Source organism: Silurus aristotelis (assembly GCF_946808225.1).
Source record: "Silurus aristotelis genome assembly, chromosome: 2".
Lineage (NCBI taxonomy): Eukaryota > Metazoa > Chordata > Actinopteri > Siluriformes > Siluridae > Silurus > Silurus aristotelis.
Genome location: NC_139575.1, coordinates 12,855,770 through 12,883,623, shown reverse-complemented (window position 1 = coordinate 12,883,623; position 27,854 = coordinate 12,855,770). Strand labels below are relative to the sequence as shown.

The following is a 27,854-nucleotide window of genomic DNA, read 5'->3' as shown; positions in this document are numbered from 1 at the left end:
TAGTGACAGCTTGTGGAGCACCTGACAAACTGTCATTTCAATTTCTAGGCACTGGCATGGGTCTTGAAATAGGAGGGCAATTGACTGTTTCAGCTGCGAAGAAAACTTATTTTAACATAAGCAATATGGAGGCAGTTATACACAGATATTCATCTGTTTGCAGTTTACTCTGGATGGGATTGCATTTCCTGAGCTGTTTTGATGCAAACTTCTTTACATGCATGTTTATGATCAGGCCTGCTTTCTAACAAAACATCAGAATTGTCTAAAGATTCTGCTGGGACATTTGGCATGACAGATTGTTGTGTCATTGTCAAAGCTTTAGCAGTTTAGGTTCACAAGCTACATCAGTAATTATGTAAGTTTCTCACATTCTGAGTTGGACTATTTGGGTACTAAAGTAGATAAAACATGCAGTCAGTAGTGCAGACATTTGGGCTTGATGGATATTTCTGAAACAGAAGTAACAGAGAGAGTGTTTTTCAGCACCATCTGGACTACTACCTTTAAACACAAGCAAATGCATTTATGCCAAAAAATGAAATGAACATACTGGAAGAGTTTTGGAATACTGGCAGTATAGTGCTACATGGATAGTTCTATTGGTAATTATCATAGTAATCACTGACCTTTAGTTTAACACCATGATTTCCTTCCTTGTTATAAAATAGAACTTGATCTGATTATGTTTTGCAGTTAATTGTATGCACAGCTTGAAGATGCCAAGAAATCAAACTAATAAAATTGTAATATAGGTACAGAATGTAGGCTATTTTGAGTTAATAAAATAATCTCAGTGTTCTGGTTCATTTAATGTGCTGTCCTCTGAAGAATGCTTGATGACACCTGAATGGATAAGCTGAACAAGCAGACACCTGGTTACAGATGATTTATTTGCTAAATTTATATATAAATGTCTATCATCAAGATCAATGTACACCGATGTATTTTTTTTAGGGCTGTCAAAATTAACATGTAAGTAAAGAATGAATGCAAATTAATTTTAACGGCACCGATTTTATTCACGCACGATTAATGCAGCACCCATTTATGTTTGACCATTTTTATAAAAAATAAAAAACCATTTTATATAAATAAATAAATATAAACGAGGCGAAAATTCAAACCTTCAACGCAACACACGTTTATTTACAGCATCCTTTCTTTGCTCAGATATAAAACCATTAACTCCACTGAAAAATTATTTTTAATCACTAAACATTTGTTTTACCGAAGCACCAAGTCTGAAATCAAGCACCAAAATCCACCACGGTGCACACATCCGGCAAAAATAAACGTCCGTGTGAAAAACATTCCCGGTTGGTGATCTGAAGATTTACGTGATTTAAAACAACATAATTACTATAAAACATTTAAAGAATATTAACTATGCTGAGTATGTTTTCACTAATAATAAACATATATACTTTTGCATAAAGCATCTGTATTTGTCTATGCCCATGCTGATTACAATATTAAAAACGTATCAATTTAAGGTGCATTTAGAACAGATAAATATGTACGATTAAGTTGCGATTAATCATGAGGTAACTCGTGGATTAATCATGATTAAATATTTGAATTAATCTAGTATTTCTTTTGTACTTTCTCTCTCTCTCTCTCTCTCTCTCTCTCTCTCTCTCTCTCTCTCTCTCTCTCTCTCTCTCTCTCTCTCTCTCTCTCTCTATATATATATATATATATATATATATATATATATGTGGTTTTAAATATCAGGACATACAGTAATGAAAATCATCTGATCTAGATCAGGTATCAGAATTAGGCAAAAACAACATCAGGGGAAACAACAGCATGTGACATATTATTCCATCTAATTGTTAAGTTTTACAAAAATCAAGCCAAAATGGAAAAACCTTTGTGTAAAATCTTTTACTGCTTGTATAGGTTTTACGAGGGTAAGTAGCAGCCATGTTCTGCTAATTAAATGCCCTTGATTAATTGATCAACAATAGTTTCTAGAATCACTTTCCTTTCCACATTACTGTATATACTGCATATCCTTAACTGTTACTGAGCACAATATCCCACAAGAAAAACTGGAAAGATCTGAATTAAACGTAGGTAATATGCCCATTTATCTCTGAACTCCACTCCACCTGCAAAACTCTCACTCACCGAACTTTCTAATTGGTATAAAGTTATGTCTTAGGTTGACTGTAAATGCAGCGTTTTGTGCAGAACCTTGTCGCTTAACTCCTAAAAAGTACAAAAATCTGTTGTGACCCATAAAAAATAATCATTAGATTAGAGAATTTGACATTTATCGTTTTTAATGTTTTAGAACATTCCAAGCAGGAAGTGTAGTGTGGTGTCATGATGTGGTCTGAAGATGTTTTACCTTCAATTTGAACACCATATTTAAATGGAGATGGCCTGATTGGGGTTGAGCTACAGTATAAAGTGAAACAGCTGAATATTAGGGACCTGGAACTTGTAAATTGCGTGCAACTGGTAAAAGGAATGTGTCCAATTCACGAGAAGAGGAGAGATTCTAAATCGGGAAATAGACAGATCTTTCTGCAGCGCTCCCTGGGTTCAAGTGAACGAGAGGAAAAAGCAGAGAGAAAGTATGAAAGGAGATTCATGTGTTTACCAAAAGGCGCATTCCAGCTTCTGTTCCAGGGTGGTGATGTTCCATGTGTTATTTTTGTATGCTATAAACAGTCCACAACCTCATTCAGCTTCACGGAACGGCGGATTTCAGGGGAAATAAATAATTACTTTTAATTCTGTACAGCTTATTTGTGTATTTTTTTGGTTTGTTTGGAAAGTAGACGGTACATCAAATCTTTTTTAGCTTACATCAAAGTTTTCCTCCCATTCTGTAAGCACCAGTGCAATGAGATCATTTAGCATAAAATCCTGTTCTTTAGTTGAAAATGTCTAAACCATGACTAATTCACCATCAAGGATGACAGTCAGACAACTGCATATAATGTCCATATGATTACAAATGATTCCAAAAGCAAGAAATGAAATAATGGGAAAGTTTAGAGATGCGATGATTAAAAAGAATTTAGATTAAAAGTGATGAAAAAAGATGAAAAAATTTCGCGTTTTTTTATTTTTTATTATTATTATTATCAGACCATATGCGTATGTATGTATTTGTCCTCTGGTTATATGTATAACATATGTCCTCTGTGTTTTAGGCTCCAGGTCTGTCCACTGCTCACCCTGAAGAAGAGCTGGACAGACTGACCAAGAAGATGCTCTTTGATATGAACCACCCACCATCAGAGGAATACTTCGGTCAGTGAACCATACACTTCACACTTCCTTTATCATTTTCATCGCGCTTGCATTATGAAAATTAGGACTTGGACTATAGATAGCTTTACGGACATCCTTAAAATAACGCATGAGTGCATGTATTATTGTGAAACCTGGTTTTTCAGGCTTCTGCTTATACGTATAGCAATCCACTGCACTATATGTCCTTACGTAAGGCACAAATCTGCTGACATTTCATTTATGGTTCATGTCATTTATTTGAACATTATCTTGGAGTAGAAAACACCTTTCTTTTGCTTTCTTCCTCTCACCATTTGTGTGCGTGAGTGAGAGTGTGGATGAGGGAGCATTATTAAATTATTGTTAGGTATCTGAAATAAGGATGTGGCTTGCCTCAGACTCAAGCCAGGCTTATTTGCATGGAGAGATGGGAAGAGGCTTCTTCTTTTCCATTTGAGAAACAGGTGCATTTGTCACTTTGCAGAAGTGAACTTAACCCTGACAAATGCGGTGAAGTGCATGTGTCGGCGTTATCACTTTTGCTCACTTTGCAATTTGAGCTTCCATTATAGTGTTTTCCATTAAATGACTAAAGAGAGGCGCGTTGTTTTTTTTTTTTTCTTCTTTAAACCATCAGCGGGATTTTGCACTCAGCAGATAGGGACCATTTAGTATAATTTGTTGGCATTATTGTTGATAATGCTGCTGGTCTTTAAGTGCATATATGATACCTTCTTGTTTCTTTAACCCTCATTTTAGACCCCAGATTTTCTTATCTGGGATGATACACAGTATAAGTATTCATAATTGTTTAGCTTGTTTATATATATATATATATATATATATATATATATATATATATATATATATATATATATATATATATATATATATATATATAAACATGTGATGATCAGCAACATTTAAAGTAGAATGTTTTAGTCTCATCTCCTTTCATAAACATATTTGCCTATATTCAGTTTTTTGGATTTTTTTTTGCATTAGCCACAGTGCCATCTGACTACCTGTTGATAGTGACATCACTGGAATTTAGCTCTTACTTTATGCTTTATTACTGATTTTATACTTCGATTATTGTTATCACAGACTTATTCGTAGTTCTCATCAATGTGACATTTAGTGGTGATGGAAAAATGTTTAGTGAAAAAGAAACTTATACTTAAAAATGTTTCTTTCCCTTAAAACTTTGTTACATCATCTATAGGATGGTTTGAGTTAATAATGTACAGTATATAACCGAAGTACATTCACAGCATAGAAGGACTGGAAAAGAGAGAGAGAGAGAGAGAGAGAGAGAGAGAGAGAGAGAGAGAGAGAGAGAGAGAGAGAGAGAAGGCTGCTGGGACCTTTTTTTACTGTGACATATCAGTACTGTTTGCCCCATGGTGAGTGTGTTTAGCAACAGTGAACCAGCCATGACCACACACACATTGTCAGTGTTTGCAAAAGTACACTGTTTTGGCTAGAGGGTGGAAAAAAGCCTTCTAAGCACACTGTAAATGGGCCAGAGCCAGGTCACAGAGGAAAGCAAGGCCTTAAACGAATGAGTGAGCATGAGTTTTCTGGCACGGACACAAAAAATAAAGAAGAGAGGAAACACATCAATGGGATTGTAGCTGAAAAGATAAAAGAAAGAAAAGGTTTAAGACATGACTGCTTTAGGCGAACGGTAAACCCAGGCAAGAGCTCTGGGCCATGAAGGAGCTCTTAATCCACTGGCTTTTAACCAAATGCTCTTTTGCTCCTTCTTTCTTGCTCCTTATTAAATATTTTATTTATTTTTATCAATGAAGATTTCTTTAACCAGTGGGAAAAAAGACACGGACGAGACAATATATAATGATACAGTGCCACATTTAGTAGTAAGTCATTGCAAGGGAATGTGAATTATTATCTCAGACACGATTTAATTGTTGCCTTCGTTCATTCCTGAAGACTTTTAAAGAATTGATTAAATCTCTTGGGTAGATTATTTTTTTAACATTCTCAAGATGAAACCACAAGTTCAGGTGCTTGGAATGACTTTTCGAGTCTATTTTAATGAGTTGAATGACTAAATCAGTGCTCTGAGCCCGTAAGTAACAGCCACTTATGTCTACTCGTATTACTGCCCTGTGCTTGAGGATAGAGCGATTTTCTAATATATACATTTCAGAAGATAAAAGTAGTGAATGTGTGGACCAAGCCTTAGCCAAGCCTAAACTCTAGGAAATCATATAAGCTTCTTAGATCTCTCAGGGACACAACCTTGTAAAATAAAATATATTGCAATATGCTTTTGCTATTTTCTAATATCTCAGAACAATATAATCTAGTCCTATCAACTTTGTCCTAATTTAAAAAATAATAATAATTATAATACTAAAAACACATTTTGTTTCAGAGCTGCAAGAACTAATTTACAAAATCTGTACCATTCTATATTAAAAAACACAGTTCAACAAGTTTAATAAGCAATTAAATCCACAAGCTAACTTTTATGCTGTTATATGGTAAATTCTATTTTTAATCTCCTAAAAAAATTTATTTTAAAAATATTTTATTTAACTGTGTATGGATTTATATGTAAAAAATAAAATCTGCTTTTCAGTTTTGAATTTATTATACAGAGGTGAAAATGTACACACTTTTTTTCTATCTTTTTAAACTGTTGATTTTGCTGTGTTACATAGTGACATGGCACAATCAGAGGAAAGAGATATCAACTCTCTACCACACACGATTGACTACATTTACATTTATTGCATTTGTCAGACACCCTAATCCAAAACGACTTACAATTGCGCAGTTGAGGGTTAAGGGCCTTGCTCAAGGGCCCAGCAGTAGCAGATTGGTGGTGCTGGGATTTAAACTCATGATCTTCCAATCCAAAGTCCAATGCCTTAACCATAGAGCTACCATCTCCCCAAGGCTAGTGTTGCTGTGACTGACTATGTCTCTTGTTCTTTTTTTTTTTTTTTTTTTTTTTTTTTTTTTTTTTTTTATAAAAATGTATATTTTAAATGCATGTTGCAGGTTATGTCATTAAGTTGTCATCCTGAGGGTTGGTCCTGAATGAATTTACAAATTCCATTAAATGAAATATAAGAGCCAGCTACAAAGCTTTAAATAAACCAAATTAAACAGATTCGTGAGGTAAAATTTTAATGAGAGAGGATACTGGCCTTCATATTATGAACCAATTATGGCTTAAAGAGCAGGTCTCTCCTAGTGGTCATTAGTCGCATTGAAATCTAGTTATATAATAATGTACTTCTCCCTCATCTCCTGCTACATCCCACAGCAGTGTCAAAGATCTCTCATTCCTGAACAAAGAAAACTCCAGAGAATCAGTGAACATATTAGAAGTTTTTTTTTAAGGGCATGTCGATGGAAGGGGGGGGGGGGGGGGGTGAGAGTTGAAAGGTATCCTCAAGGCTAATAATTAAGCAGATGAATCAGAGCTGAGCCTAGGCACTTATTCAAATGGATTCGGTCCTTGTCTTACTCTAACCAACTTTTATTGGTGGTGTTAGTGACTTTAAAGAGGTTTTGTTGAAATAAGGAAAAAAAACTGTACTGGCTTCTACCATTTGAATTGGGACTTCAAGATCTCCTGAGGCAGGAATGGTTCAGTTTAGAACTGTGATTGTGGTGGTGGTGTAGGGGGGGTTGCTTATGAATATTTTGGAAGGATAAGGCTGTTATAACAAATGAGAACAAATTAGAAATATGCATAGTTTGTACATTGATTATGGATCAAATGCAAAAAGTTGCAGTCAGCCGCTTTGACAGTTAAGAAATTTGAGTCGGGACTTGAAAAAGTTCAGCTGAGGGCATGCGAGAGCAGTCACAGTGTTTCTCAAAGAGCTTAAGCAGGACAAAGATATGAATAATACACTTCTTCAGGTGCACTGTAGCATTCATAAATAAATGACCGAACACCATTAAAACCTTCTACGGTTTCTGGCTAATTAATATTTCCAGCTTGATATATTATTTTGTAATAACTCTTGATTCATTACATCTCTGCTTGATTTCAAGATGTTTTTACAAGATCAAGCGCCAAGAGTTTTACTCTGCTATTCTCTATGTGAGCTACATTTTCTCAGAATCTTGAGTATTTTTTTATGACTTAAAAGATGTCAGAGGACGTTTTCTGACAGGCCCTAAAAGATGCACAATCGTTGGACAAGTGTCCCTTTTTGGGACTTTTGGAGACAGACTGTGCTTTTGTCTGTGAGCACTTAAAGCAGGAATTTCCACCTTTTTCCCTGCCTAATGTTAGTTAAAAGTTCTCTCATAATTTATAAGACACTTTATCATAAAATTTTGATGAAGAATGTTGAAAGCGGTTTCAGTTCAGCATAGATGGCATAGACCCTGAGCATTCGGCCAAATTGTTAAAATGGTTCCGTAGAGGTTTAGCCCTGGTCTGTGTGTCCCTGAACATATGTGCGCTTCTCTAAAGGAATTCTGAGCTGTGTTCATGTATAACCGTATTTTTCGGACTATAAGCCGCTACTTTTTTCCCACGTTTTGAACCCCCCGGCTTTAACAACGAAGCGGCTAATTTATGATTTTTTCTGGGGTTTTCCCGGTTTCACAAACTTCAAGCCAAAAAACTAAACCCCATAACATTAGACCAATAACATTTCCGAACGGAAACGAAAACAACGCACCTCACCTGTGTTCTGGGCTGCATGGCTTCGGGAGAAAAAACTTCCATTGGGTGATTTTTAAATGCACGACGATGCCAAAAGATAAACTCCCGAGAGAAATAGTTGTGAAAGGAAGGAGGAAGACAGTAAACAATGACTTTCTTGGTCGGCTACTGTTTAGATACATGCCGTTGTAACGCGTTGAGTCTGGGTGAAGGGAGAGCTCGCTAACTCCAGTTGCAACAGAAATCATATAAGCACAGACAGGTTTCCAAAACTCGTGCTTTTTTATTTTTCTTAGCAACAGCGTTACGGGTTAGTCAAAGAAACTTAGAAATGAGCATCAGAAAATAATAAGGACATAATCCTCAGTCTTACACACGCAGTAATACCGGAAGAATGCATTGCCAGGCTATTCCCAAAATACCGCTATGCTCTTAAAGGAAGCGCAACATATTTCACCCGTTACACCGTGTCTTCTCGTAAGGTGTCTTTCGTTAAAGCCTGTGTAAAGTACATTAGTGTAGACACAATGTACACTGCGGCTTATAGACAGGTGCGGCTTATTTATGTTAAAAATAGAAATATTTGTCAGATTCAGTGATTGCGGCTTATATATGGGTGCGCTTTATAGTCCGGAAATTATGGTAATCAAGATTACTATGGCAAAGATTTGAGCATTGATGGTGTTTTAATTAATTTTTTTCCTTCCATATTTGTCTTTACATGTTAAAGCTCATCTTGCTTTATGGATCAACCAATTCTTCCTGAGCTTGGAGATTTCTACACTTGTAATTCTCCTTCTGTTGTTGTAGATGGTCTCGTAATAGATGCCAAAACTTTTCAAAAGATTATAAGCCTAAGCTTAGTCTTGCTTCAGGGAACAATCTGGGAACTTGTACTTAGGAAGGGCTGCTGTAATCATGAAAACTTAAAATCATCCCAGGACTATCATACACAATACAGTATGTTCATTCTGAACATTAACTGCCATTTATACAATAGTGGAAGTGTAAAGATTTATAGAAATCATTCATCCCAGTACATCCTAGTGAATAGGATCCCTTTTGAATCTGGTATTCAAGGGGCTTTTCAAATTGATTTTAAAGTTTTCTTATTTATTTAAGGTTTCTTTCAGCTCCTAACATATTGTGCACTCTGCTTCACTTCCGTGGCCTAGACAACTTAAATAAATGATCACTGCGAGCCCTGAAATCTGTTAGCTAACCTTAACCCCATATTTTAACATTTTATTCTAGTTTAATGTTGTAAACGGTTACCTAGAATGTGTAATACCATTCTATTATTATTTCTAGCTGTTTAGCATTACCTGTGATGCTCAGGATTGATCTTGATCAATAGTCACCTCTAATTGCCATGTATGGACATAAAGAAAAGTCATGTTCCTTCTAATACAGTCTTCTTATTACCAGTGTGTGTTCAGTTTTTTTTTGCAGCAGTTTCTATATGTATGGTATGACCTGTGTATACTCGCCCTACTCCATCTTCTCTTTATTAAGCTGCATAGGTGATGAACAGTAAGTGGTTAAAATGAGTTAGTATCGAGAATTCTAAAGGCTCCTGCCCTTAAAACCAATTTTTGTCTAAATATACAGCGCATCATGCTAGTACTCTGGGTATAAGATCAATCCAAGACGGTGGTTAAATGTGATTTTTCAATAAAGAATCCTCCTGGACATTGTAATTTGGTCCAGGACTGAGGTCTGCGAGTCTCGTCTTAGAGCTGCAAACATGATTTATTGTTGCTGCACTGGTGTTGTTTTGGGTTCCCATTGGACACCTTTGTTTAGTCGACACTACAAACTGTTGCCGAGAGAATTATTACTCTGAAGCTGTGTGTCACGAGGCGAGAGCTGACTGATTTATCTGCCAAGCTTTCTGAGTTTAGCTTTCTGTCAGTTCTTAAAAAAGAAAGAAAGAAAATCAGAAAAATGTGCTTGTTTTGATCATTCGGCTTGCGTTTGGAAATTTGAGCACTACTGTTAAGTTAATTGTCAAGTTTACAAAATAGGCAGCATCTTATTTATGAATATTACTTATACATAGTACCCCCCTCTACACACACATACACACACTTGCATATTTCTAATCCTTCATTAATATTAGGAACACCCAAATACTACAAATATAAAACATTTTTCTTTTTAAGATTTGTTGCTATATAACTCACAACCTCCTGACTGCACTACTCTATTCCATGTTGAACTGAACATGATTTCACAGTGGGATTGTGGGTAAAGGGGATTAAAAGGTTCAAGTGTATTAATCACTTTTACAGTAATCTCATTTGCTCCATCTCCTGCTGTAGGTGACCTTGGTTGATTTCTCTGTAATAAATTCAGCAGTAAATACTCAGCAGCGGAGTTTGCCATGGTGACAGATGTTTTTGAAACCTCTCTCTTTTTTGCATGGTTGTGGTCTCACGTTTTTTTTTTTTATCACTCTTGTTACTAAAAACCAACATGAGCAGCATCTGTGAGATGCAGCGTGCTCTCTCGCCTTAGTGTCACTATTTTGGTAACGCGCCATTGTTTACGCCGCAAAACATTCCTTGCTGAAGGAGCAAGCTGCTTTCACGCCAAGAATACGCTGCATGCTCTGTGTACTGGTGTATTTGTTTACACGTGTACGCTCGTCTAAAGGCTTTGTTTTCAAATACAGCGAGCGCTGAACAGACTGGGTTTTTCATTAAGAAGTGCGTGAGCAAAAGTTTCGGACCCCCCGCCCGCCCAAACGGAAGTTGCTTGTCTTTACACGTGTGATGCTTGAGTTCTGGAGTCGTACGATTAATGGAAAAAACAAAATGCATCTCTCAGCATGAGTTCATGTATATGAATTTGTGTCTGGCTTTTAAGTGCTGTGTGTTTCACAGTGTGAGAAAGTAAAGAGCAGAGCAGTGCAGTGGAGGAGTGTGAGAAATGTGATATTTTTTGCCACTCAAGGCATTCACTGTTGCCAATCAGAAGTGTGGTTCTGCCAGTGCGAACACATTACAAATCAATTATTTATGGAACGGAGTCAAGAACGCTTTAATCTTCCTCTTTTATCCAATTAGACTGCCTAAGCACAATAACGCTCCTCCGGCTCACATGCGACACGCACCGCCTCTTTCGTCTTTCCTCTCGTTCTTTCCCCTTTATTCATTCTTTCTGTCTTGATAGCGAGAGAGAGAGAGGAAAAAGAGTGTACAGGCTTCTGAGGGATAGAAAAAGGAAAGTCTGTGTAAAGTGTAAATGAACGTCTCTTCTCCCACTTGTTCTTTTTATAAAAGAGCTGTTTGAAGATTTAATATGAATTGCTCTGTGTTTTTTTTGTTTTTTGTTTTATTATTTTTTATTTTTGAACAGTGGGTAGGGGTTGGACGGGTTAAAGCAGTCAGGAGGTGCAGGAGGTCGTCTTATCCACCCCAAGTGGTCAATTTAGTGCAGTTTGATTCGATCAGATCACAACTAGTTATAACAATTGGTACAGTATTGTATAAAAAAAGACTTGTGACATTGTGCATAGTAATCATGCATTAGACACAGGTTTTCACACCCCAGGAAAATCTACAAATTTTGCAGCTCAGATTAAGTCAAATGTGCCAGATTCATTATTATGACCATTTTTGGAGACAGCTGGAGATGTGTACTCATAATCCTCCTCTGAGATTGAGTAACAGAGAAATGTCACTCATAGCCCTGGGGCACAGACCTGCTAAATAACAAACACACTCACACACACACACACACTCGCACATTGATGCGTGCTCACAGGGAACTGCTGAGTAACCTATGACTAGTACATTTCCCAGGCCAAGGTTTTGCCTGCAGCTTCCCTCATTTTAAGTCTTACATTTTCACAGCCATGTCCCACAGCTCACATTTATAAACATTCTGGAGATTCTTTTTTTTTTAGACTTTTCTTTACGTGTCTGTCTTGATGATTGTGGTGTGTCAATAGTTATATATATCATAATATTCTTTTTGGCATTTATTTTAGGAATAGCACTACGTAAAGGAAACCGCCCACACACACATACTTGCACACTAATTCACTCCTATACTCCTACTAATACTACAAGGAAAAAATCACTCAAATAAAAGTTACCCATAAAAGAAAACTGAATTTTACAGTTATAATGGGATTTTATTGTTAATAGTTTATTTCAATTTAGAGAAGGAAATTTGGTGTATAAAAATATACATTTTATTATTTTTCAATGTATATTTAGTCTTTTGCTCAGTACTTTATAACAACTGCAAAGTTATTTAAGAAAATATATAAAAAATGATAATAATGCCAAAAGAAGAGCATAAACAGAAAGGGTCATTTTAAAAGAGCTTTTGACCTCACCCTCAGTGTATAGATCTAATCTGATGGAAGATACATGAAGGGAATGTTATTTCTGTACCATATATGTTCTGTATATTTTTCATTTTGACAGTATAATAAACTGATAAATGAACAAAATTCACCCTGGAGGCTATTTATATATATATATATATATATATATATATATATATATATATATATATATATATATATATATATATATATATATATATATATATAATGTTACACTAAACAGTAGTGGAGATGAAAGTGTCTGATGCTCTTCTTGCTCCCGTTTATGTCTCTCAGTCTGTGGCATGACATGCTGGAACTTTAGCAAATGCCTCAAACGGCAGCTTTAAATGATGCAAAAAGCCCTGAAAAGAGAAACAGCTTGAGAATAAAGTTGAAAATTAATTTGCAATATCTCACATATTCTTTTGCTGCAAGATTTGATCTGTCCTCAGATGTGTCGAAATGAAAAAAAAAAAAACCACACTATATGATACGGTTATCTAAAGCCCATTATTTCCTGATACTGTTAATTAAATTGCCCACATCTTTAATTGCTTTAAAAGATATCGTAGCATTGATTCAGTGACATTTTAAACTCAGTTAACGATATCTTTGCCTCATTTAAAGCTATCCGAATGCCTTGTGCTACAATGCACAATCAGAATTTTTAGTGCACTGGGATCTGTTGAGACAAACTCTACACTGACTCTACTTCCAAAGTTCCTTTATCATAAAAGAAGCACTTTTTTTCTTCTGATGGGATGTAAATGACACTCTTCACAATTCTTATTAAAATGTCATAAGGAACACAGTGCAATGTTGATTAAATATAAAGGCATGCCCAGTGCTCCATTGATGAAACTGTGGCCTTATAAAAAATTTCACATTCTATATATTGTAGGCGATTTTATAATAAATCTTAATCTTTAACATCTATGTATGCATGAAGTGACTAGTGTCTAGCAGACACATTGTGCATGGCATCTGAGTTAGTAATGCCATATTGATCTTTACTGCTCCCCAACCTGAAGGGAATTTTAACACACTCCACTCCATATTAAAGGACTGACCTTAATAAATACCTTGGATTTTTTTTACTTTTAGGGCAACTAATCCCCCCCCAAATTATTATTTTTATTATTATTTTTTTTAAATAGGATAAAAATCACAACACTATAAAGGGGTAAATTCCCTTGAGATACTATCATTCTAAATTTAAAAGTGTTCCTCATATACAATTTTCATTTGACATTGATTATAAACTCTTTCATCCATCAGACACCATTCTAGATCAGATCTCTATGGAAAATAATCAGCTCCAGATACATATTTTTTTTAAAGGAGGTGGGGGTGGGGGCTATTAAGATTTTTATGTTTGGAAGATCAATTAATCATCGCAGAAAACGTTTTAATATTGCGCTGCTTTTTGAGCGTTCATATTTGACTTATCATCAATGGAGCTGACTGAGACTGAGTGTTTTGCTGTCTGATGTCTGAAGTCAGGACGTCTTCTACACGGTTTGGCTGTGTAGAATGCCATGTACACTTACCGACCACCTTAATTAAAACACCTTTTCGCTGCTTATCCATTCTATAATTCCAGTCATCTATTCAAATGGTAGCGGTGCAGTGTATGACATTTATAATTCATCCAAATTCAGAAGTGGAGAAATTGATGATCTTGATGATTTTGGCCACACTGTTGTTGGTCATGTCAGAAGGGCTGAATTGAGTATTTCAGAAACTGTTGGCTTTCACATCCTAGTCTAAAGAATTTACACAGAATTGTGCAAAAATATTTAGTGAGCATTTACTGATATCAGAGCAGAATGCCCAGCTTGGTTTGAGCTGACAGTAAGACTACATCAATTAAAAGCCCACTCTATATCCATGCTGTGCAGAAAAGTATTGCAGATACTGAGGTAGGCGAACTTCAGCAGGAGGCCACGAGGCTCATTGAAATGTAACAGCTAAAGATTGGACGAGCATGGCCTGGTTTCTGTGAACTGATATAATGCAGCTCAAAGCATTATTACGTATGAGTAGGTAAAAGACCTAAAGTTTGAAAGTATAAACTGGGAGGAGGGGCAGTAAATTATGTACTGTATTTGTATATAATAAGGTAATATTATATATAATAAAATAATATTTAATTATTCAAATTGCTAATAATAAATAGTAAAAAAAAAAGATAATTTATATAATGCATTGAAAATTTATGTGCAAAAAATTGGCTTGAATATAGAAAGATGTATCTAGTATTTTCTAAAATTACAATAAACCATATTTTAGATTATTAACTGAAAATCTTAGACAGTCTTTTAATCCTTTCCAGCCTGAACCATTCAAATTTTAATGATAGATAATTGCGTTCTCTTTTTAGAAATTAATGTTGAAAAATGGCTAATAATTGGTTTATTTGTAAATGTAGTTACTTGTAATTATATTATTAAAACTATATTTACAGATTTCAGTATTTCCACATGCTAAGATATGGTTTGCTGAGGTAAAAGTAAGCAAGTTTAAAGCCAAAGTGAAAAAAAATGTTATCTGAGTTTTTTTGACATATTCAATGTTAATGTGGTTCTGTCCAAACAAAAGGCTGCCTAATCACTCATTAATGTGGTTAGTTATTGTAACAATAATAGTACAAGTCAATGATTTTTATTTGTACTTATTTACTCATTTAAGTGTTTGGTGAAAAGCTGAATTTCTTTTGTTTGGTTTTTGTTGAAATACAGCACATGATTCAGCCGTTCTGACAGTCAGGGAAAGTTCATTCCACCACCTGGGTGCCAGTGCAGAAAACAGTTTTGATGCACATCTTCTATCTTGAGGGATGAGAGGTGGGGAGAATGTGCAATAATGTGAATTTTCTCCCTGAGTGCCTCTGAATGATGTGCTTTACTAAGTGCTAAGTAACATCTGCCAAAGCATCTGTTAATCAGTAGCAGTCAGTGGAAGTGTACAGCTGTTTTGAGGGAAAATAAATGTTTCGAGGCATGTGTTGTACGTCTTTGTTCATGAACTTGTGAGCTTTCATGTAATACATCATGGTTTTAAATACGTTTGAAAGAGGATGATGTGTACAATGTGTATGTGTGTGTTGCAGGACGCTGTGCAAGCTGTGGGGAAAATGTGCTTGGTGAAGGCACTGGCTGCACTGCCATGGATCAGGTCTTCCATGTGGACTGCTTCGTGTGCATGACCTGCAGCTCCAAGCTGAGAGGAAAACCTTTCTATGCTGTGGAAAAGAAGGCTTACTGTGAGCCATGCTACATTGTGAGTGTTATCCTTCACACCTTACACACAACACACACACACACACACACACACACACACACACACACACACACATACACATACACATACACACATACACACACACACACACACACACACACTACTTTTTAGAGAACAAAACTGCCAAATACTACAATAATGATGACTAATGTGACAGCATAGGGATGTGATAAGAGATTCATAGTAAGTTAACAATAATAAAGAATTGAATTTTATACCTCATGACCACAAATGTAACTCCAGAGTGGGCTGGAGTTTTACTTAAACAAAGTCTCTCTGTCAATTCTGACATTTTATTGTAACTAGAATGCACAACATGGCCAAAGGTATTTGGACATGACTATCACACCAATGTATGGACTTTCTCCAAGCTGCAGCCAACAGCAGTGGAATTATATAGAATGTCTTTGTACACTATACCATTAACATTTCTCTTCACTGCTCAAACCTGTTCCATTTCATGTGCACAACGCCACGTCCATATTTTGAAAGCCCTTAAGTGTCCTCTACACAATCCAGACCTCAACCCTAAAGAACACTTTTGCGTTGAACTGGAATGCACATATGCCCCTATACCTCCTCCTCTGGCATCAGTGCCTGACCTCACTAACGCATTTGTGCCTGAATGATCACAAATTCCCACAGTTGCACTCCAAAATCTAGTGGAAAGCCTTCCCAGTAGACTGGATGTGCTTATAACTGCATAAAGGGGACTAAATCTGGATTGGGATTAAAAAGCACATTGTGATGTTCAGGAGTTGACAGGCTTTTGGCTTTAGAGTGTGTAATGCTGAAATATATAAATATGCTTTAGTCGGTAAATGCACTCAGCATGCCCAGGATTTTTGTTCTGTTATCTGCGCTGTGTTTTTAATGTCTTCAAAAAGTTCGATAGACAAATGTTATTCAGTTTCATTAATCATTTTAATAATCAGTCTTTCACTCTCATAATCTTTCACGCTATAGTATCGCATCCATGGTCCCTCATAGTCAAATCCACATTACACTTCACTAGATCAGATTAGGCCAAATGATCGCATGCGAAGGCATGGGTAGTGTGTTTTTCGGAGATTCATCTGATAAGGCCTCGCACGAGCAAATCACACTCCAATTGTGGAGCAGGCAGTAAAATCACATTAGAATGCCAGATAGGGCTATTTGCCTTTTGTAGATTGGAAAACAAATAATACTCTTCTGTCTTTTGTGTCCACCTTCCTCCTTACTTCAAGCTGCTAAAAAATATTTAAGGAAATTTCAAAGTCCAGGTTCCAGTAATTGCAAACACTTTCATTTTCTGCGTTTTACTAGGACTCAGGATTTTTTTTTTTTATGAAAGTCTTATGAAACTTTTTGACTTTGCCAGAGCTCAGGGTTGTGCAACAAGCACAAAGCTCACAATAGTCAGAAATGAGACATAAAATGAATCATCTTTCCATTTTTTGTTTTTCGCAAACCACCATTCACATTTATTACTGTAAAAACCACCATGTTAAAGTAATGCACACTCGCACGTGGCTTTACTTCTTCCAGAGACGCTCATAAGCATGTAAATAGAATAAACCAGGATTCTGTAATCTGCAGCTTCTCAGTAATGGTAAAAGCTATAATTTTTTGTGTATTTTATAATACGCTCTGTACACACTGTATATTGGGAACACTTCAAAGCCAATAATTAATTTATTGATTGAATTATTTTTAATTTTGTTGCATTTTTTGAGAAGATGCCAATGCCTACCTGTGCATACCAGCTCCTACACTAAAATCCTTATTCATGCTTTAAAACTGTCAGCAACTTAAGAAATACACCACATACCAACAGGGAAATGTGAAAAACTGTGACATCACGCAAACGGTGTCAAAACCTCCTTCACACCAACCCTATAAACCACATGTTTTGCGATTCTGCCACTCATTTCAGTTAAAAAAAAAAGAAAACATGGTAATGACCAGACTTGACCTCTGCTCACCTTATGTGCCCACAGATACTGAATACTAAACCTGTTATGTTCAGTTTGGTATCATTATAGTTTGCATTTCACAGTGCATTTCTAGAGATTCTTTACTTTAAATAAAGTGGCTCAACATGTAAATAAATCAGAAAGTCATTTACATTTCATGTTGAAACTCGACAGGCCTGTCCCCAAAGCTGCTGGGAATTTCATTAGAGTATTTGTGCTGCTGAGTTAAACATGCAGTATGGTCTGTGAGCTGCCCTATTTCCTCCTCAGGAAGATTACTGAGGCATCGCTGTCTGCCCTGGCTTCCTCTTTTTTCTCCACCACTTCTCCTTAGCAAATCGGAAATATTACTAAAATTGCTGTAGTTCCAAAATAATATTCAAAATGTGGTCACTTAATTTTTTATTTTTTGCATTCTGCAATGCTGCTTTGCTGCATTGTGGTTCTGGGTTTAAATGTACAGCTTCTTTTTTTTCTGCTTCAGGTAATTGGGAAGTTACTGAAATAGACACTTCAATTTGCCTTTATATATATATATATATATATATATATATATATATATATATATATATATATATATATATATATATATATATATATATATATATGATGAATGAATGAATAAACATTATAATGTTATTTATATATATATATATGTGTGTGTGTGTGTGTATGATATTTGAGGTTGAGTAACATTATTATTAGTAGTAGAAGTTGTCTTTGGCTTTTTTGTTGCTTAACTTGTTCATGTCGGCTAATAATTATTTTGTTCTATCGTAAAACGTATGGCAAATACTTTTAATCAGGGGAGATACAGACAAGCAGATTCACCTACTGATATAATTTTGCCATGATTGGAGAAAATTACTGTGTAATGACAGAGGAGAACCTGCAAAACTCGAACTAAGTTCAGGATCAAACCTGCAGATGTGAGGCAACAATCTACAAACACTGACTTTATTTAGTACAATTATTCATGACAATGACTCATCCAAATAAAATGCACATCCTTCCTGTGGAGACGTTTTTGGGAACAAATATATATATACTTTTATTAGCTGCAGCTAACACACACAACATGAGTAAAAGTATGCTAGTGGCCACAAAACCCACCTATCTGTTTAATATCACAAGGCAGGAAATGGACAGAAAAAGTGTAAGAAATGATAATGACTGATCAGACTACAGAGATACAGTGTGTCTAAAGATTGGTGAGGGTCATGCATGGGCTTTAAAAAGATTTTTTTTTGTTTGAGTAAAGAGGAGGGGGCTGAATCATGACACTCAGTCTCGTCTTCAATGAGTTCTAAGTGGGGTTTCTTTATTAAGTCTCAAGTAGTAATGTTATCAATCAGCTTTAAAAAACCCTGGAAAAAAAAACTATGCAACAAAGCTGCAAGGTTACAGTTACCTCAGCAACTCTGATCTTCAATGATTGCAGTAAAAGCACATGAAGAAATGGTTAAATCTAAATGAATTCCCACATGGGCATGATTTCCAGGCCGTGACATATTGTATTTGTGTCTGCTATCACCATTAGCATGACCATCAACATGTTCTAAATACTTTTGTACAATACCGCATCAGCCGCCTTTTAAATCAGTCTCATCCGAGCAGCACTCAGACTGATTGTAGCTGTCTTCTGTGGAAGTTTTCCAACTCACACCCATGCATTAAAGAGGGCTGGGATAATTTAAGAACTTTACTTATGCATTTCATCAGCATAAATGTTCTTCTGGCGCAAGATCAAAAGGATGGGGGAAAAAAAAATCTGAATTCCTTAATGAAAGTAATTTCTTCTTCTCTTCCTCCCATCCTCAGGGTCATACGCCTCTGTACGATTAGAGAAGCAACGGGAGACTCGGGTCTCTGAAGAGACATGCCAGGCCCCGTTGAGCTGGGAGTGGGGGTGGGGGGGTTGTAGTAGAGCATAAGAGCTATAATATTTATTAATAAGTTTATTTGATGTGTCTTGGTTCTGCAGGACTGCTGCATGGGCGTTTATATGCTCAGACTTTCTTTGATTTTTAGCTCTAGCTGTATTGTGAATAAGAAAGGGCAGACCACCTGTTATCTGTTACACACGCAACTCCCGTGTATCCCTTGGAGCCTGTAATACTTTGTGTAAATCATCTGATTTATAGAGTAGACACAGGTTTAATCCAGGAACACAGACTGAAGAACAGATTGAACAATATCTTCTGTCTTTGGTTAAACAAATCACTCCGGCGTTTGCAATCCAGTAACGGTTCTTACTGTCATCAAAAATGGAAAATACGATCAGAATCTATTCAAACAAGAGATTTTTGCATATTTGATAAAACACTTCACATATTGTTAACTTGCTTCCGCTTGCTGAGGGCTTTCAATGCCGCTACTAGATACCATTCATTCCTTTTAGTAACGGACAGGAAAGTTGTAACCTCTTGTTAAACTGCTTCCTAATGTCATGGCCTCTTATCAACCTCAGCCTCGGCTCTGAGGCACAGGGCCAATAATCAGGCATTGTGTCCTGGCGTTTCCTCCCTCGTCTCTACAAAGGACAAAACCTGCTAGTTTGAATGCAGTGTAATAGAGATAAACGTCTCTGCTATCCAACTGATTTCCCTTTTTTGCATGTGGACCCTGGTTTATGTCACATTAGTGTCGGGGACAATTTTAATATTTTTTTTCTTCAGCCACAGTGTGCTCAGAGCCCCATGCTCTATCCATTCCATTTTCTAATGGTTAATGAGACAGAGGCTGCTTGTTTGGACTATGCACTGTTTTAGCCATACTGGGTGTTTGCAGGTATTATGCAAATTTAATAAGGTGCTCATTCTCATGACTGTGTTGAATGCAGACTGGTTTTAAGCTGAAGAATCTCTCTCACACAGACTTCACTTTGTCTTCTGCAAACAAGTCATTGTTGTGGATACACTGGTCTGAGGTCTTCGCGTGCCGCAGTATTCGCATGCCGCAGTATTTCACCAAGGTTTTTTCATACTCATGTAAGCGTTAATACTAACTATAAATGTTTATATCGATTGACACAAAATAATCAAATTGAAATTTAACAGAAATACAGTACATATCCAACAATGAGAGCCAGAGGATTCCTTAGCATTTTGTGATTAGGAGCAGCATTCTCATTCCATGTGCAAAGTGAAACAAGAGAACAACTAACCCCTGCTCAATAAAGATTAGACTCTAAATGCCAGCAGTAAAGACCTGTAAGTCTTTACTTAAAGTAGAGCTGTTAAATCTTTTATACTTTGGGGTGTTTTACTACAATGTGTTTTAATCATACTCATATACATTGAAATTCTTTCCAGCTTGTCAGTGGTATGAATAGTAACTTTAAAAACTAGACGTTACTCTGTTAGTCCATCCTATGCAATTGTTCGTGTAGTAGTTTTCAATCTACTTAAATTGTTAGAGCATGGCAGTGCCCCTGTGCACAAAGTGAGATCCATGAAGATATGATTTACATGTGTTTAAGTAGCAGATCTTCAGTGACCTAATATAGAGCCCTGCCCTAAACCCTATTGAACGACTTTGGTATGAATTGGAGCCCTGACTGCACCCTAGGCATCCTCGCCTCACCTACCTCAGTAACGACTTGACTCTACATCAATAACTGACTTTAATGACACCCTTGTGGCTGAATGAGCTCAAATCTCCACAGCCACACTTAACAATCTAGTGGAACAACTTCCCAGAAGAGTGGATGTTATTGTAAATGCAAATGGGGCTAAATGTGGAATGGGATGTTAAATAAGTACAGACGAATCTTATGGTCAGGTGTCCACAAACTTTTGCCTATATGCTGTATATCGTGTGCATTTTTACTCCCCGGTAATCTTGCTGTGGTTGAGTGTGCGTGTCCTGCTGAGCAGGCTGGCACCGATCGTGCGTATTGGAATATATCAGGACTCTGGGGAGGGAGACGCTAGTGGAAAAAGTGTGTCAAAGTCTGCTGCTTTGCTACGAGCGCAATTTACCAGCAAAACATCATCTTTGACACATGTTTACCCATCTACATAAATATTTAGGAACACGATGATTCCCCTCTCTCTGGGAGTGGACAACTCCTCCACAGGTCGGTATCTGTTTACAAACTTTTATCTGTTTATCATCTCTCTGGCTTCTCTGTATTGTTCCTCCTCCAGGAGCATGGAATCTAGACAATGGCATGTAGGTTCAGAAGATGACGGCACCAACAAGAGGGCAAGATGTCAGAACAATTGAATTTCGTTGTAAAAATGAAATAGAGTAGTACAAAGCAGCGTGGTGCTGAGACACGAGGCACGCAGCTACCGAGCCGCAAGGTGCACGCCGCCGAGAGGCCCGCAGCACAGAGGGATGTGGCTGCAATAAAAATGAGAGCAGCAGAATTGCCGCTTTGAAGAAGACGATGTTCCAAGAGCTCATACTTGACCTTGCTGTGACTGCTCGATTTAAGTATTCTCATTAAAACAATCAGATTGTAACCCTTAAATGTTCACACTGTTGGCTGTGAAGTACAGGCCATTCTTTTTGCTGCTTTTCTTCATTTGTTTTAATGATGGCTCTTTGTGTGTCCTCTCTGCACCTTCTCCGTATAAGATAACCCTGAAGCAGCTGGACTTTAGGGGGTTCCACTGCACTGAGGTTAATTAGGTGAGCAAGATGTCATGTTACCTCCATCACAGCACTTTACTGCCTTGTGCCCAGGATTAATTGGACATCATAATTTCTTGTTATTGAGCACGGTAGTGCTGCTCGCACGTCGAGGTCTTTTTAATAGAGGAACCAGACTGCTTGCTGGATGAAGACCAGCTGAGATAAGCATTCAGGTCCTTCCATTTAATTTGCTGCAATGGATAATGAGTAGAGAATTGTGGCCTCTGCTGTGAGATTGTACGTTACTAAGAGGAATAATTTGACTTTGAGCTCTTTGTGTTCGTCTCCAAAGATACGGCTGATTCGCTTTCATGACTAGTAATTTTCAATCTCTTCTTTCGGCTAAGAAATATGCAGGTCACTTAGGTTAAACAGATTACGTAGGTAATATGCTAGTTTGCAGACTTAATTGCATCTTTTATCCTTATGGTCTTTTGTACAATTGAGTTCTTTTGTGACGTTTAAAGTCCATCCATCAATGCTTTCATCTGACCAATTTACCAGACCAAGGTGTGCTGTGATTTATGACCCATCAATCTTCTGTGGGGAAAAAAAAACTGCAATTATTCCTTACTGTGCAGCAGTTCTGTACTTTTGCCTCTTAGAAGTTGACTTCGAACTTAGAAGGAAAAGCCACGCAGAGTTCTTTATTAGCGTTGATGCGGGATCTCATTCGTGCAGCTTTCGCTGTTGCGCGCTCTGTTTGCCAGTGACTTTACGCTACACTATTTGTCATGGTGTTCATTTTCCGCAGCAGTGCTCGGAGACTACTCTGAGAAGCACAGTTAATATAAGTTCTGCTGAAAGTACAATATTTTGTGCCTCCTGTTTACTGAAGAGTCATGAAGAAAGCTTAAAAGATATTTCTGAGTTTAGAAGAAGGGCACCAGAGGATATCAGTGTACCTAGAAATCCTAATTATTGATACAGCGACGAGATGTTGGTAGCCATGTGTCTGGGCAAATCCTTGTACACCTCCTGACAACATGCTGGCTTGGTGCCAAGCTGTTTCAACATTTCTCAGGGTGGTATTGCAGTGATGCTGTAAGTAGTAGGCATAATGCCATCTGCATTCATATGTAGTAGTGATGGGCACCGTTGACAGCATAATGTGTTCAAGAATGCATGGGTATTAAAATTGCACAGGCCTTCTCCACCAACAACATGCATGTTCAGTACATGTGTAACTGTTCACACTAAAGAAGGAAGTGACATGACTAAGAATTGAAGTGCCTGAGCTTTCAGAACTTATTTCCATGGACCAGGAACCTGCACAACTTTTTTATCTTTCTTTTGCTTATGAAATAACTTAAATAATAAAAAAAGTTTTTGATGGATGATCATTCTTTTTGTTCAGCTCCCTTTCAAATCGCCACGTCTTTTCCATGATGACTAGTTGATAAGTAGCACTTTTTGTACGTCGCTCTGGATAAGGGCGTCTGCTAAATGCCGCAAATGTAAATGTAGTAATCAGTAATCATGTGCTCACACATTAAGAATATTACACAAAATTTGATGGAGTGAGAAATCTTTTTGTTTTCTGAATTTTGTGTGTGTGTGTGTGTGTGTGTGTGTGTGTGTGTGTGTGTGTGTGTGTGTGTGTGTGTGTGTGTGTATATATATATATATATATATATATATATATATATATATATATATATATATTTATAATCTGTATACAGTATATACACTTTTTTTGGATTTTTAAAAAGATCACAAGCAGAGAAAATCACAGCATCAGAAGGATCCTGTCATTAACATGCCAGTGTTTGGATTTTTAGGCACGCTTACAAAGTCTTTATATTGTGATCAATGTTTGTGTCATTATAAAAATGTTGTGGCATTTAAAGGGCCTAATGTACAGTACATTGACAAATGTTTATGGACACATGACCAGAAGATTCGTATGTGCTTTTTGAACATCCCATTCCACATTTAATCCACAATTTCTATAAAAAATAACCTCCACTATTCTAGGAAGATGTCCCATTAGATTTTGGAGTGTGGGTGTGGATTTTTTTTTGCTCAATCAGCAACAAGAGCGTCATTAAATTCAGGTATTGATGTAGGGTGAGGAGGTCTAGGGTGCAGTCGGCATTCAAAATCATCCGAAGGATATTCAGTAGAGTTGAGGTCAGAGTTTATAGCAGGCTACTCGAGATCTTCCACTCTAACCCATGTAAAGCATATCTTCTTCGCTTTTGCTGGAAAGGGTGCAGCGAAGGTTTAATGTTACTGCATCCAAACTGGTCCTATACAATTGTGTACCTTCACAGCTAAACTGCCGCAATAGTTTAGGGAAGAAGCACATAAAACTGAAAAAGGTCTGATGTCCCAGTGCTTTTGTCCATATACTGTGACCGAATATGTGAGAATAAGTTGAGACATTGTTGGGTTTCTGTATTTAGAGTATCCTGAGTCTGTGTTTAACTTTTGGAGTGCTGGCTGATGCGAAATGGAAGTGGGAAGGTGTTTTTGATAGTAAAAGACTGTTTACAATTTTAAATATTTAAATGATGACATTATTAGGCTAGGTAAAAAAGGAAATGGATAGGACAAATGGCAAATTCTTGTAATATTCATTGACTGTTACTGTGGAATTTAATCATGCACTTCCTCAAATCAGGTGGACTTTTTAAGTTAAGCAATGTATATAGCACTTTGTGGTCATTGTTGATTAGCAGATCACTTTTATCAACTTTTTTTGGAATACAGTTCCAGTTTACTTTCTAAAATTAGAGTGGGAGGTGTATTTTTTTTTCCACTCTCAGACTTAATGTAATTTGATTTGACACTGTTTTCCATCTAACACGGCCTTATGGATATACAGTTAGTCATAATGCAAACACTCCGGCGCTCTTTCTGGCGCGTGCCTCCATATGGCCTGTATTCTGGCATGGCTCCTAAGCAGCAGCCTCACTAAACAGGCAGTTGTGCCCACCCTCCTCATTTTGCTCAATGTCAAACACACAGGCGGTGCCTATGTTCTAGGCTTTTTCTGCTTTCTCCTGTTATGAAATATTCATATTTGTCTACATTAGCTTGCATAGCTCCTAATTGAGTTCTGTATATTCAGACGTGATTAACTCACTGGCATTCCTCAAAGGGGAGACCCAATTAGAAGAAGCACTTGCATTGAAATGGGTTTCTAAGCCCATCAGTGGGCTGGAAGAAACCTTGCGTGTGGGTGTGTGAGTGCTGTGCTTAGAGCACAGGTCGAATTGTTTTACTGGGTATCACTACAATAATGACTCTCTGGATGAGATCTATGTGTCTTTTTTTTTTTTTGTCCTCATTCCTATCTTAAGTGTGTTTCTCCTTCTCATTCTCTCTTTGTCGTTTTGTTCATTTCTTTAGCAAAGAAACATGCCTGAACCTCGTTTGACCCTGCAGTATCACCACAAGTCAGGGAGCCTGTGTCTGTGTGTGTGTTACTCTTGTTACTCTGTAATCAGAGGAAGAAGCAGGGACATGTGCTCAGAGGAGTCGTGTTTTGCTGCTTCGTTGATTTCATTGAAAGGAAATGAAGAAAGGGATATAAAGGATAGGGGAGGGATGGAGAACAAACAGGAGAAGGAAAGGAGAAATGGAATGGGGCAGATGAAATGAGAGGAGGTTAGTGTAGTATACAGGAACTATGCTGAAATTAGCTAATTGGCTGTCATGATGTGTGACGTTTAAGTATCATTAATCGTTCTGGTGTTAAGCATGAGGGTTTTTTTTTATTATTTTTTTTAATCATCAATTCATCCTGTGTTCTAAGTTCTTACATAATACAACCAAAGTAGGGCTGCAACAAACGAATCGATTATATATGATAATGAAATTCATTGACAATAAATGCCGTTATCGTTTAGTTGGGCCGCTCAAGTTAGGGGAGATGTGGAAATGTGGAGAGCACCGGGTCAACCGGCAGCAGGAAAAAGTGTGCGTCCCAAGTCATCCAAGACATGGGAGCATTTTATATTAAACGCAACAAAGAAGCCTGGGAATGGAAGCACCACAGTGGTGCACGAGCACGTGAAAAGAAAACACTCTGGTGTTACGGATGAAGACGAAACATCGGCACGGTAAGCAAAAACTTTATAATCCTCATCATGTAGAAATTGTATAGTTTAATGAAGTGCTATTGTGTGAACTGTTTGTTAACTTCGGGACAGTCGCACTGGATCTGTTCTGTCGTGACTCCGGTTGCGCAATCACCTCGCTCTCAACATAGTGATGGATTCAATCAAAACGGTGCGAATAAAACACTAAATCTAAAAGCAGCAAATAATTGAACAAATGAGCAAATAAGCAACCGATAATTTTTTTTTACCACATCAGTGACTAGAATTTTTTTTTTCTTTTGTTTTAAATTAAGCCTGTTAGCTTGCTGCTTTTCTCCGTTCCATTCTCTTTTTATAGCATTTGTTTACTACAACAGTACCTTTTTTGTTTTCAAACATGATTTACTGTGGCTTAACTATGTTCAAATGCTTGTTTTCAATGTTTGTATATTTAATTTGTGCATATATCATTTAATTATTATAGAAAATGTAATTCAATTTTTGTTATTTTAATTTTTAATTCTAGATGCTTATATCTTCACAACTGAACAAAATGTGTTTTTCTTTCAATAGAAATTGTCAAACAATGTTGTATTATATTTAATATTGATTAATTTAAGCATGGTTGTCAACTTGAATCCTGCAATTATCATTAAAAAACAATACAAATGTTGATTTACACACATTGTACTAAACTGCTGTTTTTTGTGTTTTTTTTACAGAAACAGCCCAGCATGAGTGAATTTTTTGAAAGGAGAAATCCCCCATACACTCCTCAGGCAGCCACTATAAGCTTAAAAATGTCTAAATTACAGATAATTAAACTCAATATGTGTCTTTTGCATCTTTTAAAGTACACTTTTATATATAAATACATTGAATGAGGGTTTTGTATTTATAGACAAAAATCGTCTCTCTCTTCAAATAATTGATTCATCGAAAAATAATTGTCAGATTAATCGATTATCAAAATAATCCATGGTTGCAGCTCTAAACCAAAGTAAAAAAAAAAAGTTCCATCTTGTTATATGCTGTTAGCTGTCACTAACACTTTCAGCTTTAGTCACTGAAGTCATAGGGATATCTGGCATGTTAGGATCGCAGTGCCATGGCTTTCTGATTGAACATCGAGACTAAAAAAGCCAGAGAAATGCCTGTACAAGTCATTCATCTGTCTGCATTATAGCCACACTAAGCAGCTCTTACAACTAATGCATCACAGGCTCAGAGTAAAAGCCTGGCCTTTCTTTTTCACCAGTTCTGAAAGCCGTCTACTGTCGCTCCCTTGCCATTTACAACCTCTCTGAGGGTTCAGTTCAATTCAATTTTAATTGTATAGCACCTTTTACAGTAGTCACCCTCAAAAAGCAGCTTTACACAAAACTGGATGTAGATTTAGATTTTTTATGACCTGGCCAGAGCTGGTAGGAGCCAGGAAAAAACTCCCTGAGGAACGAAAAAAATCAGGGGGAACCCTTGAGAGACTTTGAGAAGGTCACAGCATGCCTGATGCTCTGACTTCTGCATTTAACCTACATCAAGCCCGCTGTCCTCTGCCCATTCCTCTACATTTACAGTTTTTGCCATTTCACATTGTGATTGAAGCATCCACACTGCCCTCATTCAACATT

General features: G+C 36.9%; 1 protein-coding gene and 1 long non-coding RNA gene across 9 annotated transcripts in view; one reads left to right on the top strand and one right to left on the bottom strand.

The window, feature by feature from the left end:
• Positions 1-27,854, top strand: part of lpp (LIM domain containing preferred translocation partner in lipoma) — a 244,430-nt gene that overhangs the window by 206,294 nt on the left and 10,282 nt on the right. For all 8 annotated transcript variants that reach the window (XM_083569446.1, XM_083569448.1, XM_083569443.1 and 5 more), the window contains 2 exons: positions 3,177-3,276; positions 15,382-15,551. In XM_083569446.1, coding sequence (XP_083425572.1) covers positions 3,177-3,276; positions 15,382-15,551 — 270 coding nt within the window. The remainder of the gene's footprint in view (positions 1-3,176; positions 3,277-15,381; positions 15,552-27,854) is intronic.
• The window catches only part of LOC310741888, a 55,061-nt gene continuing 35,394 nt past the window's right edge, over positions 8,188-27,854 (bottom strand). Inside the window, exon 2 of the long non-coding RNA XR_014538081.1 lies at positions 8,188-8,398. This is a non-coding gene — a long non-coding RNA (uncharacterized lncRNA). The remainder of the gene's footprint in view (positions 8,399-27,854) is intronic.